This window comes from Schistocerca piceifrons, chromosome X (assembly GCF_021461385.2).
Source record: "Schistocerca piceifrons isolate TAMUIC-IGC-003096 chromosome X, iqSchPice1.1, whole genome shotgun sequence".
NCBI lineage: Eukaryota > Metazoa > Arthropoda > Insecta > Orthoptera > Acrididae > Schistocerca > Schistocerca piceifrons.
Genome location: NC_060149.1, coordinates 282,785,933 through 282,801,308, shown reverse-complemented (window position 1 = coordinate 282,801,308; position 15,376 = coordinate 282,785,933). Strand labels below are relative to the sequence as shown.

At 41.8% G+C, this 15,376-nt stretch overlaps 1 protein-coding gene across 2 annotated transcripts in view; it reads right to left on the bottom strand.

Annotated features, from left to right (window-relative positions):
* Positions 1-15,376, bottom strand: part of LOC124721774 (glutamate receptor ionotropic, kainate 2) — a 203,662-nt gene that overhangs the window by 73,761 nt on the left and 114,525 nt on the right. For both annotated transcript variants that reach the window (XM_047246884.1, XM_047246885.1), the window contains exons 9-11: positions 15,109-15,327; positions 9,605-9,811; positions 9,444-9,528 (exon numbers count right to left, since the gene is read on the bottom strand). In XM_047246884.1, coding sequence (XP_047102840.1) covers positions 9,444-9,528; positions 9,605-9,811; positions 15,109-15,327 — 511 coding nt within the window. The remainder of the gene's footprint in view (positions 1-9,443; positions 9,529-9,604; positions 9,812-15,108; positions 15,328-15,376) is intronic.

Below are 15,376 nucleotides of genomic sequence, written 5' to 3'. Positions count from 1 at the left end.
CAGAACAACAATAAATTGCTGTAGGGTGTGTAAGCATATTGTTTTGTTTATGTTTTAGGGGTAACACAGCACTGTTTAGCTGTTGATGTGTTTTGTACCTCAATTTTTAAGCAACTGAAGGCAGTAAATTTGTGTTGGCATGGACCAGCATAAATAGAATTTTGTATTTTTTAATTGTGCACCATTTCTTGCTTTTCTGATCTGAAATTTTGTATTTTTAAGTTGACATTCACAGCTTATCTGAAAACAGTTTATTAATGTTCACTGCATTTGAGTGACATGTAATTTTTCATGAATACTCAAAGTAACACGGGACCCTCATTTTTAACAACTGGTAGGTTCCTCCCCAGTTTCTAAATGCACATGTGTAGGATTCAAACAGATCTTATGAATATTGTGGGGAGCATTAATTTTTTACAAGTTAACTTCATTTACCCCACGAGCTAATTATGTAAGATTACATACTAATAGATAGTAATGCATTCATTGTTACCTCTACAAATATTATCATTATCATGTCAGCTGATAGTGGGTATGAATAGTATTTGTAGTGTGTGCAGTAATCGGTGTTGAGAAATCAGTGAACAGAGCAGCACTATCTTTTTACATTACAGAACAAATTCTTCGCTAGAATGTATAAACAAGATAGTTTTGTAGATGAATGACAAACTGAATAAGGTTGTGCTATTTTAAACAGATTGCCCTGGTATTCAGGATGACTCAGGGTTTAATATACATCTGGCCATTCTGATGTATGTTTCCTTGGATTTCCTAAATTACTTCAAGTAAATGCTATGATGGTTCCTGCTATGCGGTCATAGTTAGGTACTTGACCCGCACTTGTCGAACTAAAGCTTTAAGTACGTAAATGCCTGTATAAATGATACATAATTTTTGGTTGGTTGGTTGGTTGGTTGTTTGAGGTTAAAGGGACCAAACAGCAAGGTCATCAGTCCCTTGTTTCAAATAGACTCCATTCTGCTAACGGGACATCTCAGTATAGTCAGAAAAATAAAACGGATAAAGGGGAAACGTAAAAGGGCAGTCACGTTGTCATTAGTAAAAACAAATGAGGGAAGTTGGCAAGAGAACGAACCCAACACTATGCTGAAACAGCATAGGCAAGACCACCTGTGACTTAAAAGGTACAACTGCTATAATGCAGAAAGTACGTATGGGAATAGAAAAACTAACCAAGCCTTAAAAAGAAGGGGTAAAAACAGAGTAAAAGGGAAAGAAAAGAGGATTCCGGTCAGGGAGGTGAATCGGGAATCTCTGAACACTGCCTACAGTGGGAGACACCCAAACACTCACCGCCCTGCCCCAACACCAGAGGGAGATTAAAAACTTTAAAACTGAGAATAAAAACCACTCTCCCGGAGGAAACCTAGAACCAGAGAGACCATCCGGGAATCGTCAGCCAACATCAAAGGTAAAGTGTGTGGGAGTCTGTACTTAACACGCAGAGCCAAAAGAAGGGGGCATTCAACCAAAATGTGGGCCACTGACTGGAAGGCTCCACAACCACATAGCGGGGGTGGCTCATCACGCAAAAGGAAACCATGGGTCAGCCTGGTATGGCCAATGCGGAGACGACACAGTGTGGTCAAGTCCTTGCGGGAGAGGCTAAAGGAAGAACGCCATGGGCCTGTATTCACCTTAATGGCACGAAGTTTATTAGACAGTGGAGTAGCCTCCCAAGAATTGGCCCATGACTGTGCAAAGTGGGATTTGATGTGAAGCCGTAAATCCGCTGCAGGAGGGGTTACGGAAAACGGGGGGTAAGTAACTGCTCCCCCAGCCAAACGATCAGCGAGCTCATTACCCGGGATACCCACATGGCCCGGGACCCATAAGAAGTTAATGGAACAAGCAGCACGGTGAAGATCAGCGAGATGGTCATGGATGGCAGAGACCAAGGGATGGCGCGAAAAACATCGGTCAATAGCAAGAAGGCCACTCATCGAGTCCGTACATAACAAAACGCGGTTGTGTTGGGATTGTTTAATAAAGGTAAGGGCCCGGGAAATTGCCATCAATTCCGCAGTAAACACCCCACATGTGGGTGGCAGCAGATGATTTTCCGTTCCAACAGAGGACGTGAAGGCATACCCAACATGATCAGCAGATTTAGAGCCATCAGTGTAAAAAATAACAGCATCCCGAAACTCCCATAAAATTTGGCGGAAAAAGGTACGGAACACCACCGGGGGGATGGAATCTTTCGGTCCGCGGCGGAGATCCATCCGAAGTCGAGGCCGAGGAACTAACCAAGGAGGGGTGAAGGGGAGGGAGCGAGGAAGACAGGACAAAGAAGGAAGCCGAAAATCACGGGTAAGAGACGCAAGGCGCAGCCCAACCGGTAAACCCGCCCGAGGGCGGGAGTCAGGCGGGCGACGTCCATGGTCTGGGAATAGGATAGAATAGGAAGGATGAGCGGGAGAAGAACGGATAGTAAGGGCATAAGACACCAGAAGCTGGGACCGCCGAACAGAAAGGGGAGGGATCCCAGCTTCAACCAGGAGACTATCAACAGGGCTAGTAGGGAAGGCACCGGTGGCCAAACGGAGACCACGATGGTGGACTGGATCCAGCACGTGCAGCGTGGAAGGAGCAGCTGAACCATAAACTTGACAACCATAGTCCAAACGTGACAGAACTAGAGCACGATAAAGACGGAGGAGGAGGGAACGGTCCGCACCCCAGGAGGAGTGGGCAAGGAAGCGAAGGACATTGAGTTTACGGAAACATCCTACCTTCAGGAGTCTGATATGGGGCAGCCAAGTGAGCTTGTTGTCGAAAAGAAGACCTAGGAAACGAAACTGTGGAACCACAGGCAATCTTTGTGCAGCGAGATAGAGCTCTGGATCAGGGTGGACCGTAGTACGGCGGCAGAAGTGGACCACCCGCGATTTTAAAGGAGAGAATTGAAACCCGTGGGAGAGGGTCCATGCAGAGGCACGCCGTATAGCCACCTGGAGCTGCCGTTCTGCAGATGGCATCGAGGAGGAACTAACCCAAAGGCAGAAATCATCCACATACAGGGCAGGGGCGACCAAGGGACCGACAGAGGCCACAAGTCCATCGATAGCAATGAGGAAAAGAAGGACACTCAAGACAGAACCCTGTGGGATGCCCGTCTCCTGGGTCCGTGGAGAACTAAAAGCAGTACCAACTCGAACTCTGAATGACCGATGGATCAGGAACTGGCGGATAAAAATCGGGAGTGGGCCCCGAAGACCCCACTGATGAAGGGTTAGTAAGATGTGATGGCGCCAGGCCGTGTCATAGGCCTTGCGAAGGTCAAAAAACACTGCAACCAAATGGCGGCGCTGGGAAAAAGCCTGCCGAACTGCGGATTCCAAGCGAAGCAAATGATCGATTGGAGATCGTCCCTCTCGAAAGCCACACTGGTAAGGGGACAATAGATCCCGAGATTCGAGGACCCAAGTGAGCCGACGGGCTACCAGCCGTTCAAGTAACTTACAACCAACATTGGTCAAACTAATTGGCCGATAGCTGTCAACAGATAGGGGGTTCTGACCAGGCTTAAGGACAGGAACCACAATGCTATCCCTCCACTGAGAAGGGAAGTCACCCTGGAGCCAGATACGGTTAAACACCCGAAGAAGATGGTGCCGTTGTGGAGCACTGAGATGTTGAAGCAGCTGGTTATGAATGGAATCTGGGCCAGGAGCCGTATCATGAGAAGCAGATAGAGCAGAAAGAAATTCCCATTCAGTGAAAGGTTCGTTGTAAGATTCTGACTCACAAGTGGTGAAACATAAGGTGACAGCTTCAGCCTGCTGTTTTTGATGAAGGAAAGCAGCTGGATAGGAGGCCGACGCTGATGCCACTGCAAAATGGGTCGCAAGATGTTCTGCAAGAACTAATGGGTCCGTACAAATGCCATCTGGGAGGTGAAGGCCTGGGAGGGTGGACTGCCGATGGCAACCTTGGAGAGAGCGAAGTGTAGCCCATACCCGTGACAGAGGGACAGTGGAACCAAGGGAAGAAACGAATCGTTCCCAACATATCCGCTTGCTCTGTTTGATTAAATAACGGGCTTTAGCGCGAAGGCGCTTAAAGGTAGAAAGGCTGGCTACAGATGGGTGCCTCTTAAAGTGTTGCAAAGCTCGACGGCGATCACGGACGGCAATGGCAATGGCCGTACTCCACCACGGGACTTGCCGACGACGAAATTGTCCAGATGAGCGCGGGACAGCAAGGTTAGCAGCGCAAACAATCGCGTCAGACACGTCACGTAGGACGTCATCAATACAACCCGACAAAGAGGGAGAAAACTCGACCTGTGCAGTATATAGAGGCCAATCGGCGCGGTGAAAAGACCAACGAGGTAACCTCTCCATCGGGGAGCGGGAAGGGAGCGTGATAATCAACGGGAAATGGTCACTATCACAAAGGTCGTCGTGTGGCGACCAGTGTAATGAAGGGAGGAGAGAGGGAGAAGAAAGAGAAAGATCAATGGCAGAAAAGGTACCATGACCAGCACTGAAATGAGTAGGGGAGCCATCATTAAGAAGGCACAGGTCGTGGTCTGCAATAAATTGGTCGATAAGAAGACCTCGTCTAGATGGAAAGGCACTGCCCCACAAAGGATGATGAGCATTAAAATCCCCAAGGAGGAGGAAGGGAGGAGGAAGTTGCTGAAGAAGGGTGGTTAAGGCAGCAGGTGTAAGAGTCCTGTCAGGAGGGAGATAAAGATTGCATACTGTGACTGCAGAGTCTAAGTGGACCCTAACAGCAACTGCTTCCAATGTAGTGTGGAGAGGAATCCACGTGCTAGCAATGTCTGTACGGACCAACGTACAAACGCCACCAGAAGCCCGCAAGGGTCCGACCCGATTTCGACAGAAAACACGGAACCCACAGAGGGTCGGTGAGTGAGCATCAGTAAAATGAGATTCCTGGAGAACCACACAAGCTGCTGAGTAGGACGAAAGAAGGGATTTCAATTCCGGAAGGTGACGATAGTAGCCATTACAATTCCATTGGAGAACCACAGAACGATGGTTTAAATGAGGGCTGAACACGCTAAATCCAGTCATACCGCCGGGTCCCCACCCGTCACCGACAAGGAGGGGGCGACATCCATAAACGACAGGTCAGAATCCGGTTGTGAAACCGGGGAAGGGACCTCCGGTGACACCAGAGGCTCTTTGTCCCGGGACTTATGTTTCTTCTTCTTTTCAGGCTGAGATCGAGGAGGGCTGTGTGGCATAATGGAGCCAGCTGCAGCAAGATCAGGAACAGAAAGAGACCGGGCGACCTGGGGGCCGATAGACCGCGGCTCTCGCGGTCGCCGCGCTGCAGCAGACCTTTGACCTGGAAGGTGCCGGGAAGGGGCATCCCGGGAGAGGCGCCCTTGACCGGCAGACGCCGAAGGAGTGGGACACTTCTCCGGCTGGGGAGGGGGAGCGGCGCCCAGAGGAGAAGGTGTGGGAGCCGCAGGGGAGGGGGGGAAGGAGAGGGGTCCGGGACGGGGGTAAGGAAGGGGGAGGAAGGGATGAAGCTGTAACCAAGGCGTAACTAGATGTCATGGACACAGGGTGCAATCGTGCATATTTCTTACGGGCCTCTGTGTAGCTTAAACGATCAAGAGACTTATACTCCTGTATCTTTTTTTCTTTCTTATAGACTGGGCAATCTGCTGAACGTGGAGAATGACTACCATGACAATTTACACATACAGGAGGGGGAACACAGGGACTCCCCTCATGGAGTGGACGTCCACAGTCACCACAGAGAGGGTCCTGGGAACAGCGAGAAGACATGTGGCCAAAACGCAAGCACTTAAAACACCGCATAGGAGGTGGGATGTACGGCTTCACATCACAGCGATAGACCATAATCTTAACTTTCTCAGGAAGGGTATCCCCTTCAAAGGCCAGGATAAAGGCACCAGTATCAATACGATTATCTTTAGGACCCTTCTGAACACGCCGAACAAAGTGAACACCCCGCCGTCCGAGATTGTCCCGAAGTTCCTCATCAGTTTGAAGGATGAGGTCTCTGTGAAAAATCACACCTTGTACCATATTTAGAGACTGGTGAGGGGTAATGGACACGGGAATTGTGCCAAGATGGGTACAGGCACGAAGGGCCGCAGATTGGGCAGCCGAAGCAGTTTTTATCAGTAACGAACCCGACCGCATCTTGCTCAGGGAGTCCACTTCGCCGAACTTGTCTTCAATGTGTTCCACAAAGAATAAAGGTTTGACACTGGTGAAAGTATCTCCATCAGTCCTGGTGCAAACTAGATAACGGGGGAAAGGTTTTGCCCCTAGACGACGGGCCTGACCCTCCTCCCAGGGGGTAGCCACAGAAGGGAAGGCCGAAGGGGCAAGAGAAGCAGCACTTGAGGAATCAGTACCACGCAGAGAGACGGCCGCAGAAGAGCGGCCAGAGGTTTGGACCCTTATGCGTTTCATCTGCATAGCGTCCGCCCTGATACCACCCACTCCGATCAGGGGCTCTCCTCACGGGCGCCACCCAGCCACAGCAAGGGCCGTCTGGCACGGCGGCCATTGCCGGGAGTTCCGATGCTCCAGGATGACGAGCAACCACTCCAAGGCATGCATGAGGAGGTCACAGCTCAGGTATCAGAAGTGTGATCCCTGTGTGTTCAGGGGGCTCAACCAAAAGGGTACATAGCGACCCCACCACACGGGCTGGCTACCGTGCTGGCTATGCACCCTAGCATCAGACAACGACGTAGAAGAAAAGGTGGAATATACTAGGAGGGCACACGTCGGAGACACTAGGTAAGGTGCTCTTCCCCAAATGGCTCACACTACGGAAGAGAAATTTTGGAATGGAGGTCAAACCCCAGAGGGGGACCAAGGAATGCCAAAAGGAGGAGATGATTACGCAACAAAGCCAGAGTGTAAAACCAACAGAACCAGGAGGATAGCGGGGGCCAACATAAGCAAGGACACCAATAGAGGGAGAGGAGAGGGCGAGGGGAAAGGGGTATGGAGGGGAAAGGAGGGGAAGGGAAAGGAAATGCAGCCCGGGAGAGAAAGAAGGCTGCAATGGCTCGGGGCCCCGTGCTCGCCACGCACGTATCCACGAAAGAGTTGTGGACCCCCTGGGGGGTACATAATTTTTTATCTAGTTTGAAACTGTAACCCATGATATGTCCAATATCTTTGTAGATGTGTTCCATGGATGAATATAATTACTATTACTACTACTTACTACTACTACATTTTCTTTTCTTTCCAGGAAAAAATTCTCGAACACTGTCATTGTCTTTCAGTATGACAATGGCCATGTTCAGAGGGCTGTACAGATATATTCCTGATTTGTCAAACACTCAAGACACCTTAAAGCACCTTGAATGGCTTGCTAAATCACCTGATCTTAATCCCATAAAAATACCTGACTACATATGGAACAGCAGATGAAACATATCCACCACCATTCCCACAATTTCGTAGCTTTACTGTTTACAATTTGGTGACTTCGGAAGGACAGGGCATATCTAAAGAAACTTGTGGACTCAGTTCCTCACCAAATTGAGGTCATTATCAAGGATAGAGATGGTGTTACATGGTATTAGTATGATGTTTCCTAAGGATGACTAATTTCGTGCCTGATGTGCTTAGGTGGTCATATTGGAGTACATGTTTTTCCCTTGTAGGTCTGCAACTTTATTGCCATAGGTAATGTTTTACACTCAGGAGGCTGGAAAAGCAATCACTTTGCAAATACACTACAAATTTCATTTTCCTGATAAGCCTTACACTACTGCTAATTAGACTCTCCTCATCATACAGTGCTACCCCACATTACAAAAAAATTAAACATCTACTAAAAATGTAGAAATCACTATGGAGCACTGATGTAGTGATGACAGCCAACCTGTAGGCCATTCACGTTAATAGTCACTGCTTAAGTTGATGACCCAGTGGATGAGCTTGCTGCTCATTACAGTACAATTAATTTTAACACTTACTTCTCAACTAACCCCCACCCCAAAAACGAACTCTCTTTGGAACTGCAGTTCAAGTAAATCCTTCTGTTTGACATGATCCCTGGCCTGAAATCACAGTTTTTCTACCTCTGTCCCTGGTTCTCCTTCCATCACTGATCCTCCATCTCTTCTTTCATCTCTTGTTCTGATTCAATCCCTCACATTTACTGGTTTTGGAGTTTCCACTTTCTTTCGTTTTTTCTTATTATTGTCTTATAATGTCTACTTTTATTAAGTTTATCTTCTTCCTTTGCTTTTTATCCTCCTTCCCCCTCCCCTTTCTCTCTCTCTCTCTCTCTCTCTCTCTCTCTCTCTCTCTCTCTCTCTCTCTATATATATATATATATATATATATATATATATATATATATATATATATACTATCCCTTGCATTCGCTCAGTGTTCCTTGACTAGTCCTGCATAAAATATATGTTCCTCATACAAAATTAAATCTACAGGACCAAATAAAAAAAATCAGATCAGATACCTTTTTCTGTACTGGTGCATAAATGCTTTATGTTTCATGGCCCTCTTTACTGTATCTCTGTCATTACATGCATCCTCTCCACCATGTTTGCTTGTCTAACTGACTCTATTTTCCTCTCCTCTACTCTTCCTTACTCCATTCCCCCACACCCCAAAATTAATTGTAACCTATCATGGTACAGCATTAGAAATGCATTTACATCTGTGTGTCTCTACTTTGAAGAAAGGAATTATAAAGCCTAAGTTGGTCATAATTACTACTTTTCATAAGCCATTCCACCACTACTTTCAGTTGGTGTTATGACTTCGTATGTAGCATGAGCACTAAAAGCATATGCAATAATATAACACTTGTAAATAGTTCTCTCTAATTAGGATATTAACACTACACAAAAGATTTGCTTCAAAAAGTAATTCATGTGTTTCACTTTTGAGCATTAATGTAAGTACCACTCAAGATCAAAACTGAATCATATCATATATTGAAAGGAGGGGGGATATCTTGATGACCAGTACTACAATGACACAAGCATCTTAAACAGGCAACAGATTGAATCTAATGAATGAAGGCATTGTATGTATGAGCTTGGACAGGAACTCTGCCAAATAATTTGTGGTTGTGTGCACACCAGCTTCCATGTCAGAACTGAAGGAGGAGCACACCAAATGCAACATGAACAATTACTTTGAAAAGAACTAATAATGACGAAAGCACAACTTAAACAAATTAAGTGAACTCTGAATAAACTGCATTTTCAGATGTCAGGTCTGTGTATGCAGTACAGTTTCTCACTCTGACATAAGACAATAATAAATTGCAGTTAAAATGTTGAACTTCTGAAATATTTTAGTGTGCTATAACATCATAGTATGTTTTGGGTGGCCTTGTTACGTCTGGAGACAGTAAAGGATCTAAATATGTAAAGGTTGGGGCACAAAAATAAAAGCATAACTTACCAAGATTCATGAATGGCATTGTGAAGTCCACAGCTTGCTCTCGGTCATATGTAATTGTCAAATCAGCAATAGCTAAGTCAGCTTTCTGAAACATGATTAACTTTTATTACTATGACTGTCACAGAAAATAAAAATTATAATGGTGTGACACAATTCATTACCTGATCAAGGAGTTCTTTCATCATTCCATCCCATTCCTTAGTTTCAGGATTGTATGATCCATATCTACCATCAGGTACTAGTTTGAATGTGTAATTGAAACACAGTATGTTTGCTATCTCATGTATTAGGTCTATTCCATATCCTTCAAACTGAGCATTTCCTGTAAGTTTCTCACTTGACTCTTTCCTCATGCAATATGGAGAACTCTGCAATTCAAATACACATGAAACTGTACTGAAAAACATCCATATGAATCTGTATATAGGCAGATATAAAAACGTTTTTGCTTGCAAATTAAGTACATACTAAAGAAAAAGATAAGTCTCAAAATCAACTTTGTATAAGCTATTCATCAATCACATATCTGAAGCACAAGGAATCATTTTATACAGTTTTTTTATTCATAAGTTCCCTTTAACAATGTTTAACATGGTATACAGTGTCGTAAAAAGTTTAGTTTATTAATTATCCTTTTATAGTTTCATTTTCTCCTGTTAATACACACAAGATTGGTAAAATCAAATAATGGACAATCCAGGATGGAATGTAACAATATTATGAGAAGAATAGTGGCTACTCACCATGTGGCAGAGATGCTGCGTCACAGATAGGCACAACAAAAAGACTGTTAGAAAGTGAGCTTCCAGCCTACAAGCCCTTCTTCAAAATTAGACACACACACACACAGTGTTTGCGTGAGTGTGTGTACGTTGTCTAATTTCAAAGAAGGTTTTGTTGGGCGAAATCTCACTTTCAGACAGTCATTTTGTTGTGCGACTCAGTATCTCCACTATACAGTGAGTGGCAACTATCCTTTTCATAATATTGCAAAATTGGTAGAATAGTGTTCATGTTTAAAAATAATTAAAAAACAAAGAAAGAATTTGTATTACAGTAACTGTTTGATAAAATGAAATTAAAATACAGTCATATGTGTTGTACTATAAAGGTAATAGATGACGAAACCTCCAGGCAGAATAAAACTGTGTGCTGAACCTGGAACATTGCCTTTTACAGGAAATGTTCTGACTGACTGAACTTGCAGGCACAATATACAACTCAGCCTCACAGCTTTACTTTCACCAGCACCTCTCTCCTACTCTTCAAACAATGCAGAAGTTCTCCTGCATACCTTGTTGGACTAGCACTCCTGGGAGGTATGATTTTCCGGGGAAACATTATTCACGGCCTAGGAGATGGCTTTTAGAATGACTTTTTCATTCTCTGGAGTGTGCATTGTATTGAAACTTCCTGGTACATTAAAACTGTGCTCTGGTCTGGCACACAGTTTCAGTCTACCAAGAAATTTTGATACAGTGTGGATTTTTCTGCAGAGGGAAAAGGCTCATTATGTTATCAGTGGCTATTTATCAGCTCAGTCAGATAGTACAATAAACACTCAAATCTCCTCCCCCCCCCCCCCCCCAAAAAAAAAACCCTATAGAAACTTTCTTTAAAAGTCAGTTTACAATTTCAAATGCCTGCTAATAAAAGTAAATTTTAATGTTTTTAGATGCTCAAATGTTTCATATATAATGTGTGATCAGTTAGGAACAATCAGTTATTGAGTTGGCTTCCCCATGCTGACATTATATTACACAGGACTTCTCCATTAAATTGGGTCTTTGTAAAGTTGAAAGCAATATAAAATATTTACCCAAATGCTATGTATAAGTACTGCTCAGTTCATCATGATGCCGCATCTATGTATTAAGTCAATACCTAAGTGAATTTTGTAATTAAGCATACTTTCAATTTTTGCTCTTTAATATCCCAAAATTTTGAATGCACACCTGTTGTGTCTATTATGTGTTATCAAATTTATAGGAAGTTACATCAGCGTAAGCAAATCTTTTTCAACTTTTGAAAGGAACATTAACTTAGGACTATTTAAAAGAACAGTGAAAATGGTCACCAAGAAAAATAGTTTTGAAAGTTTCTCTCACATACTGCAGTGACTGTTATTAAAGTGTAGCACATGTCTATTCCCTTCAACAAAAGCCCACCAATGAACAGAAAATTAGCTATGTGTGTTTTTTATGATGGTAGCACAAACTTTTATTTACAACCAGTTCAATTTGCTTCTTCATAAACAAATAATGTTGTGCTTGGAAACTGGACTTATATTCTCAAAGAAGTGGCTTAGAGATTTCCACTGGCCTTCTAGATATGTCAGTGGCTTTCCTAGAATAGTTCAGGCAAAGAGTTCTCGGAAAATTCAGAAATCAGAAGCATAAATTAATATTTAGTTAATATTTTGGATAAAAATGAACTAGATAAATTGAAATGTTACCAGTAATTTACACTCTAAATCATCTGCGCCCAAAGAAACTTTAAAAGTAAATGATATGAAATAAAAATATGATAATTTATTAAATTTATGCAATAACATGAGATCTTTATTGTATTGACTCACTAAACAATAAACAACTGACTCGATTACTTTGTGCATGGTATCATGTTATCATTTTACGAACAGTCATGGACTTTTCATTACTATTACAACAGTACTGCAAAGTGTTCATTCTCTTCATGGAATATATGAGGTGTGTTAGACAATATTCCAAAAAAATGGATTGAACAAAATTGGTCAAATCATCTTTCAGCAATTTCTGTTGAGCTGGTGGCATTTCAAGCTTCAAAGTCTCATGAGACAAGATTCCATAAAATAGTGACAAAAGTGTTTGAGACACAGACTGTTGTACCTTTTCTAGGAGATAATCTAATGCAAAGGGGGAACAAATATCGACTGCAAATATCACAATCTAAAAATAAATATTAAATTAGCGAATACCACTCTAAAGTAACCTTCCGTAGATCTTAATTTGATATAGAGTGGATCAGTTGAATAGAGTTTTTGTTTCTCTCACACTGTAACAGCTAATAAAATGTGTACATGAGATAATGATGCTGAACAAGTCATGGGCTTTCTTGCTAGCAATATGATAAATGAAGAGCTCATGTGTGTAAATATTGTGAAATGATGATGGGAGCAAATCTATCCACAACTCATGTCCATCTCAATTATAAGAACATCATTCATGCGTACAGGGTTGTCATTTTCTCATATGCACAGGGCATCTTCACCAAATCTTAAGCTTGATTCAGTAATGGATCTCCTTTAAGCATTTAATCTGTCATGTCACCCTCTTTATTTGTTGTTATGCTGGTAAGTACTTTTCTTACATTGTACCCAATAATATTCTTGCATTGTACCCAAACTGCAACAGTATTAGAGATTACCAAATAACCATTCTTTCCTCAGTAACAGCATTTAAAGGATTACTAAAGTATTACAGTGCACAAACATTTTTCGGCTGCTTCCAGAAAGTATTCAGATATATAGTAAACTATGTGTTAATACTAGGTATAAATATTACCAATTTCTCCAAGACAATTTAAATTTTGAATTGAATTACATCTCAGCTCAAAATAAAAGTTGTGAGTACTGAATTAAAATTATTGATAACAGCTGCATCATGTACAATCTGCCACATACACAAGGCTTACTACCAGTGCTTTGAATATATTGGATAATACCTTGCAGATTGTGAAGTTCTCATTTGGGCTTGTTAGTAAATTTCCATGACTTCTTTTACTTGCAGAATTTTAAATGCTTGATTTGACCTGATATAACATACTTTTAGTATGTGATCAAACCTCATAGAATGAGACAAGGACTGTGCAGGCTCAAGAATACTTTCTGCCCAAGTCATTGCCATAAACTTGTTCAAAAATTATGGAATAACAGACATTGTACAGTTCCTTCTACGAAGGTGACTGTGACACTTTAGGAGTGGGGATTCTTCCATGTAATATTTCTCGATCCAGAATTCTTATATCAATTGGTGAACTCTTGGATGTTATCACACTGAAGTGCCTAAATAAATAAGGTAAAAATTTCACATAAAATTAATGTGGCACCACTAACACAGAACACTTTAAGGGCCACTTAAACCTTCATACATTACAAATAACTTAAAGATTTGTGAACATTTTGTGCTAAATGTGATCAAAGGTCATCAGCTGTAACATTTTATAATATATTTATAATAAGTACTTTTTCCTTGTTCCTATATTACAAATATGTTCACAAATTAGCCTACTGCAAGTGTAAGTGAAATACATTTAATTGTTTTTACTGCTTTGCATTTTAGTATGAAATTAAGGGTATGCAAAAACATTTAATGTCTAAAATTTAGAATACCAGCTAATGTCTCACCTTTACATACACAAAATACATGAAAGCAGTGTTATAAAACTGTACTGTTACATGTAAGTGCATAAGAGCTGATCCTGAGCAAGATACACATAATCTGTAGTATTAGGCCTGCCACTTGGATAGCATCCAGAGGTTCAGTATACAACATGTAAGTGATGTTCTGACGTTCAGAATATTATGCTAAAGTATTACACATCACACAACACTACAACCTATTATTTAGAATGTTAAAGATATGGCAGAAAAAGCATAGACCCTAATACTTTGTAACATATTCAACAGAAATCCCAAGGAAGTTCAATAAGTCCCATTGTCTCAGTAATTTATACTTGAATATTAGAGCACAGAATTTATTAAAGTATCCATTTACTGCCTTACATTGTTATTTTTCAAAAGTTCACCCATCCTTCATTTAGTTTTACACCTAGAATATAGTACTTGATTAGTTAAGAAATCATAGTGAGTGAAACTGTGCAAAACTGCACCATGACACACTGTTTTCGTTGTGTGTGTGTGTGTGTGTGTGTGTGTGTTGCATAATACAGCCAGTGTTAAAAGCAAATAAGCTGCAATGCATGTTTGTCACCTGGTTATATAGACTGAATAATGCTATCTTGTACACCTAAGGTACTGTGACATATATATTCATTTCTATTTGGCCCACTAAATTACTGTAGCTACAGTTGAAAGACAGAATAAACAGAATGTCATTGATTTCAGTGATCATCCACTAAAACAACAATGGCACAAGTTCTGACAAATCAGTTGATGATTTTTCATGAAACTGAGACTAAGTTTCATTCCAGGCTCTAGTTGTCGGTGAATAGTAGGTCAAGAATAAATATGATAATGATTTAGGTGAAGAATACCAAGTTATGTTATGCTCTGCAATCTAGGTTAAGGAGGTTTAGGAGGCTGACCTACAATTAGATAGATGAACTGTTACATAGGGTGGAGAAATGAGGATTGGAGATGCTACTTCCAACAAGGCCATGCAAAACAAAACATTGTGGCGTTCAAATCAGCCCACATATTGACAAATGTTCAATTTCTATTAAATGTTTAAGTTGTTCCTCCAGGCACCATATGCAGTATCTTGAATTGTTTGGCTATCATTTAGAAAATCTTGAGCAGTCAAGATGTCAAGATAAGAAAATGGATGCTTAAAACAATTTAAGTCTTTGACAGCAGTGCATATTTTCAGTGCTTGTAAGAACAGAATCTTGAAGAAAGAAATAAAAAAGTCTAAATAATTACAAATAAACAACCTACTATACTCACAAGAATTGTGGTAACAACAAATGTCTTATTTTGTAGGCTCTCAACAATCTGTGTGTAGACTTCACCATATGTTCGAGTGAAGTTGACACCTTCAGTAGAATTCCAGGTACCAATCTTCTTCAGACCATCTTTATTGAGTTCAACAATGTCTAACAAGAAGTTACTACGGAATCCCTGATTATCAAATTTTATGACACCTGTCAGGCCTTGCATTTCAACCTAAAACAACACATGGTAGTGCTCCGTAAATGTTAGTGTAAGATACACT